Consider the following 5,713-nt stretch of genomic DNA (forward strand, 5'->3'; position numbering starts at 1 on the left):
ATCGGTACTCTGCATTTCTTAATTTTTGAGTTATTGCCCTTTGTTGATTTTCTTACTTTATTTTTGTCCTGGTCATTTCTCCTCAAGTATGAAAGCTATGGACTTGAAACATCATAGAATGATAGATCTTATTGATAAGAAGTGCAGTGCACAGAAACTGCTGCTCTGCACTTATTATTTTTTAGTTATTGCCCTTTGTTATTTTTCATATTTCATTTTTGTCCTGGCCATTTCTCCTAAACTACATTGTTCACAAGGCGACACATCCGACTCGCGGAGTTCTAGTTAATCAATGGTATACACTTTTGCAGTGAACAGTAGACAGCAGCTGCGTTATGTTTTAAGCTCTCTGATGCGGCAACGTAACACTGTGTCTTCTTTTCGCAGTTTGGTGGCAGATATACAACCATTGTATGTAGCGATACCATCTCAGTGTTCCAATAAGCGCTTTGCACTTCTTCTAGGGCAGTACAAACATAGTTTTCCGAGAAGTCAACCCATAATACGATCTCATTGTCAGGCAATGACTGTCGCAAACGACGCATTTCACCATATTGAGTTTTTACCCTCAACACGTGTTCACGAAACGTCGAGTACTCATTCACAACAGTTGAGATGAACAGTCCTTTTGTCATCTTTTCTTCTATTTCCTTCCACCTATACTTTTCTTCATCTTGTATCTTTTTCCAGATCTTAAAAGTTATAGATTCCGCGTCATTGATACCGGATTCAAGAACACTCTTCAACTGATCTGTCGCTTCATATTCTGTCAGAAATACATCAGGGTTTGCAGAACACTTTATTCCAAGTCTCCGTAGGGTTTTAATTTTCAGGGAGAAGTTCTGATGATATGTACAGAGGCAAGTCCTTCTACTTGCAAAGCTGGTGAGCAGTATGTGGCTCGGTCTCAGTTTGCAAAATTGGCTTTTAGACATTTTGGTTTCTGGGTTTTCTAGGCAAAATTTTTCCCAAAGATTGTGCATATAGTCACTGAGAACATACTTTTGTCTTACGTCCTTTTCAACAGTTTTGGTGTCCCGTTTTCCTGGCTGAATAACACTGTTATCCTCTCTCTCCAAGAACACTCTCACTGATTCTGCATATTTTCGTTTCAGTGAGGCACTTGGTCTTCGCACATGAAGATTCGTCATCTTCTTCCGGTTTACACCAGCTGCTTTCGATAGACTGTTAATACATCTATACTTCTTCAGGATCTCAGCGGACATCAGTGCTGTAGATGTTTTCAATTTCTTTTTCTGTGAAATACTTTTCTTAACACTCGCTATTACGACGTTGCCTAGAAATAATTCTCTATGAACTGTGTTTTTACGGTTGAATGTAACACCCGCTTTCCTCAACAGAAACTTTGTCTTGGTTTTAGGCGTCATATCCCTGTTCGGTGTTGTACAGTCACTGGAATCTAGAGACGAGCTTGACATGTCAGCGAAAGAACTTTCGTCGGGGTGGTGAACCTGTGCTTCTCTTTGGCTTCTCCTTTGAAGTGTCCGCTTCTCCTTTTCCAACCGTTTGCACTTCTCTTGCATTTCATTGATTCTCCTGTATGCTACACTCAATGCTCGCCTATAAGTCTTCTGTACGCCCTTACTCCTTCCTGTTATAGGCAGCTTTACTATCAGTGCTTCCTGCGTCTTAGCTTTACTGCGTGTACTCGTTGAGGCACAAGGTTCGTTTACACAAGCTTTCTTTGCTGCTTTCTTCCTGTTGTAATACTTTCTAAATCGATCCCGATTGTCCTGCCTTCTTTGTTGCAGCATTTCACCAGACAGTTCACAGTGAGGTACATATGTAGCCATTTTCCTAGCACGCTCACCCTTCAAATAGTTTTCTCTATTCCTCTCAAGTTGTCGCTGTCGCCAACGTTTTTGTCTCTCAGCATTTGACAGTACCATTCTGAAAACAAAGGAACAATAGTTGATTAAAAGGATACTAATGTCCGTAACGTTTTTTCTAATTTCCGTAACGAGCACTTATGGCTAAATAACGATATAAATAGACAGTCATCGATATGTATCGTTGTGTAATTGTGATAAATATATAGTATTTTCATTTGTATTCCTTATGTGATATTTGTTAATTGCATAAAATTAATGCAGAACATCGAAATGCACATGTGAAAATTTCACATAACTTCCGTAACGATTATAAACAGACTATATGACGGAGATTGCTAGAAAAACGGCATTTACTTTATGCACCGAGGTGTGAAGAATAAAAACACAATTTTACCATCTTTTATTTGTACATCTATGAGTTGCTTTCTCAATAAAACAACGAGCCATCAAAAAGTCTAATTTCCATAACAATTTTAAAAAGGTGTACATATGTACATTTCAACTTTTAAATTGTCACTGAAAATACTCTGGAGCGTTTTTACGTTATTAAATATTATTTATAAAACAGCGACAATCACATACATTTACTGGTAAATAATCTTCAAAGGAACATATTATATTTTAACACATACTTGGCGATGATGAAATCTCTTCATTGGTGTAAAGAACAGCGTCTTAGCAGAAGACAAGGCATCAACCGGATATGACGTGATCGTCCGGCTTAGTAAAAACACAAGCGAATAAGAATTATTCCAGAAAGATCGTCATTATTTTGACCTAAAAGAATTCGTTATGGATGTTAGATGTTACGCCCGTTAGCTTTTCTGTACTTTTATGTGTCCGTTAAAAGACAAATTAGATTGGAATTACATCGAATTAGTATCATGGCATACAAATGATGCCACAAAACTACGCGTGGTGTTAAAGTGTCGCAATTACGTTTTTTGAAAGAGAAAACTAACGTTACGGACGTTAGAATTTTCGCTGTTACAAACTCAAAATTTGAATAAGACTTTATTTTCATCGTCATTTGAACAGTCTTATCCAAAAAGTGTGTGTGTTCGTTAAGTATACTATTTAACTGACTGATTAACGATATTTTAGTTTTATTTGAACGTGATCTTGATTGATATATCAATCGTCACACCCATGTTACGGTAATTAGACATATTTCGGCGACGGGATTCAAACATGGGTCCACATTACGATTTTGACAAATGGCCACTTGCACATCAACTAAACCAAAGCAGGATGATTCTGTTAGAGAAATAAACAGTTATTATGCATGAAATGACTAATAAACTATGACACAGGGACTTGATTTTATCTAATTTTATGCTGGCGACAAGCCAAAATTGACCCTTCGCAAAACATTGAGAGACACCATTTGTAAAAAAAAATATTCATATAGTTATTAAAATCGTTTCGCTTTTCGCACTTAGGTGCTATTAATTCGAAACTAGTATTTTTTTACACTAAGTGATGAATTTTGGTGTGTTTATTTTGTCTAAATGCCGGCGACAAGTTTGTTTTGTAATTGTACCCATTTTTGGAGAGTCACTGGGAAATGGATTCTAGGTTTCGTCCTTGGAAACAATTCATCTGACCATTTTCCAAAGCAATTAGCACCCTTGCCACTTTTGTCTTCTCGAGCAGAGAACTTTGAAGCCTATAAACGTCGGTATGAATGTTTATATTGTGACCCATGTGATCTGCAACAAGCTTCAACTCCGCGCTTGTCATGTCCAATATCTAGAAGAGAAAACAGGTAAGAATATATTAACGATATAATCTAACTCTAAAATGATCATTGACAAAGACCGCTGCCTTCTCATATAAATTAGATATTAGAGATAAAAATCAAAGCAGATACGAAACTCAAGTAGAACGTACGTCACAAATGGCCATATTCAATGATTCAACGATTGCTATTAAAGAAGGCTTCTTATATCACTGTTTATAGTGGTAAATAACATAATAGTCTGAAAACTTCCAATTCGTCAATTTAGAATAGAACCCACCTCAGAAAATATCCTTTCAATTTACGTTAGATATGTCTTATATTTGAATATTAGGTTCGATATATAAACCAATATAAAGCTGGCACCAGTGTATGTACGTTCCAATGGAATAAATTTCCGTTTGTGTCGTCAGTAAACTTATTCTTTCACTTGTCACATAAGTTTGTAAACAGACAACATATTTATTACCTGCGATGTTGTTGCAAGATATTTCCTCAACAGCCTGGTACGTATTAACTTTGGTTTTTTCAAACCAGGACATTTACTGGTAACTGAACGCATCGCCCCACAACCATCTAGAGGTGAAGAATCACTTTTTCTACAAAAAAAAAACAACGACAAATTCTCATATTAACAGTTTAGTTAAAAGAACATTAATTCTCAGAAATGTAAATTTTCAGTGAATGTATATTTTGTAATCAACTGAAAGTAAATGGCATCTTAAAGTCATTGTAAACGTATTAACAGTGACAGATTACACATCTTGCTAAAATTTTATCATATTCCTTTCGTTTTTGTTTTTTGTTGTTGTTTTTTTTTACATTTTTTTTACAATGTTTACATGCATAAACGGATATATAGCTTTTTATATGAAGAATAAACAACACATATGCATGAAAACTTAGTGAATTTATTAGTTTTATTCTTGTATTGACATAACCAGCCTCAATAATTACTATTTATTTATGTATAAATTCAAATACTGGAATAATGTGAACAAAGGCAGTATTTTGGCTTCCAGTCAAAATGCTTAATATTGAAATTGTATCTGTTTTTTCTCTGCTATAAGTTTATCAATAGCAATTGAAAATATGTGTAATAAAGAAGTTTTTGGAAACTTTACATGTCAATAATACTTTTTTGAATTTTATTTTCTGAAGATTGTATTTGTATCTGAGAGTAAATGTGCCTTTAATAATTATATAGGGACTAACTTGGTAATCTATTTTGAAACCTTTTCAAAGTATATGTTGCATTAATGTTAAGTAATTACATCAGCTATTGTTACGTTTTCTGTTCTTTTTATACAAAATTAATATTTATTTTTCGATTGTTTACATAATTCTGCATATTATAAGAACATACCTTTAGCTTATTTCTTAATTTACCAGCTGTATAATTACTATCTATGATGAGTACAAACGTTTCAGTGTTCACTTGCAGTATGTATCGCATTATTGTGATTTGTTAACATCAATGCATATAAATTATTTATGTATGCAATACAAAGAATAAAAAAGGTTGTTCACCGAAGAAACAAGTAGCCGCGAGAAAAATGAAATATTCTTTGTTACTAGCTTGTTATCAATATCAGAGACAATTTTATCAATTACCTTCCAAATAGGTATGGACTATTGTGTTTCCTATTCCGAATCAAGTATTCCAAGGCATTGTACATGTCTGGTGTTAGAATGACATACACCTTCCGTATATTCCGTGTTGACTTACCTCTTATTTCCATTACCTTCATTCTGCAAGTAAATTCTAAGGTATATAGAGAAAATATTGTCATATAAACATAGGTTTGATCCAGGAATTTGTAGTTTCTTTTATTAGTTGACCCTAAGGTTTGTTCACTGGTTCGTCAATATGGTGTATTTTTGTAATTGAGCAGGTTTTTGTGTCAGGAACTTGGTTCATAACTATACGAAAGAGATATATTCCTTTCTATCTGATCATAAGCATTTACTATCCGCAGTTTATAAGTAAATACTTTCCTTTCTAGTCTGATTTATATATCAATCAGATGCAAAAAGACTTACTTTCAACTTTTCAAATTATAAATGTAAAATTATTATTGGTCAATAAATTAACTTTTGAAGTAGTTTTTAGCTCGAC

The 5,713-nt window shown here is 34.3% G+C and overlaps 1 protein-coding gene across 1 annotated transcript; it reads right to left on the reverse strand.

Annotated features, from left to right (window-relative positions):
- Positions 1-3,410: 3,410 nt before the first annotated feature.
- LOC132723231 (uncharacterized) lies at positions 3,411-4,439 on the reverse strand. The gene is made up of 2 exons (XM_060707910.1): positions 4,064-4,439; positions 3,411-3,605 (listed from the first exon to the last, which is right to left on the reverse strand). Exons 1-2 carry the CDS (start codon positions 4,154-4,156, stop codon positions 3,411-3,413), a joined length of 288 nt encoding a protein of 95 aa, XP_060563893.1. The 5' UTR covers positions 4,157-4,439.
- Between the last annotated feature and the right edge of the window lie 1,274 nt (positions 4,440-5,713).

The sequence above is a fragment of the Ruditapes philippinarum genome, unplaced genomic scaffold, assembly GCF_026571515.1.
Source record: "Ruditapes philippinarum isolate M1 unplaced genomic scaffold, ASM2657151v2 ctg894_1_1_1_1, whole genome shotgun sequence".
Classification (NCBI taxonomy): Eukaryota; Metazoa; Mollusca; class Bivalvia; order Venerida; family Veneridae; genus Ruditapes; species Ruditapes philippinarum.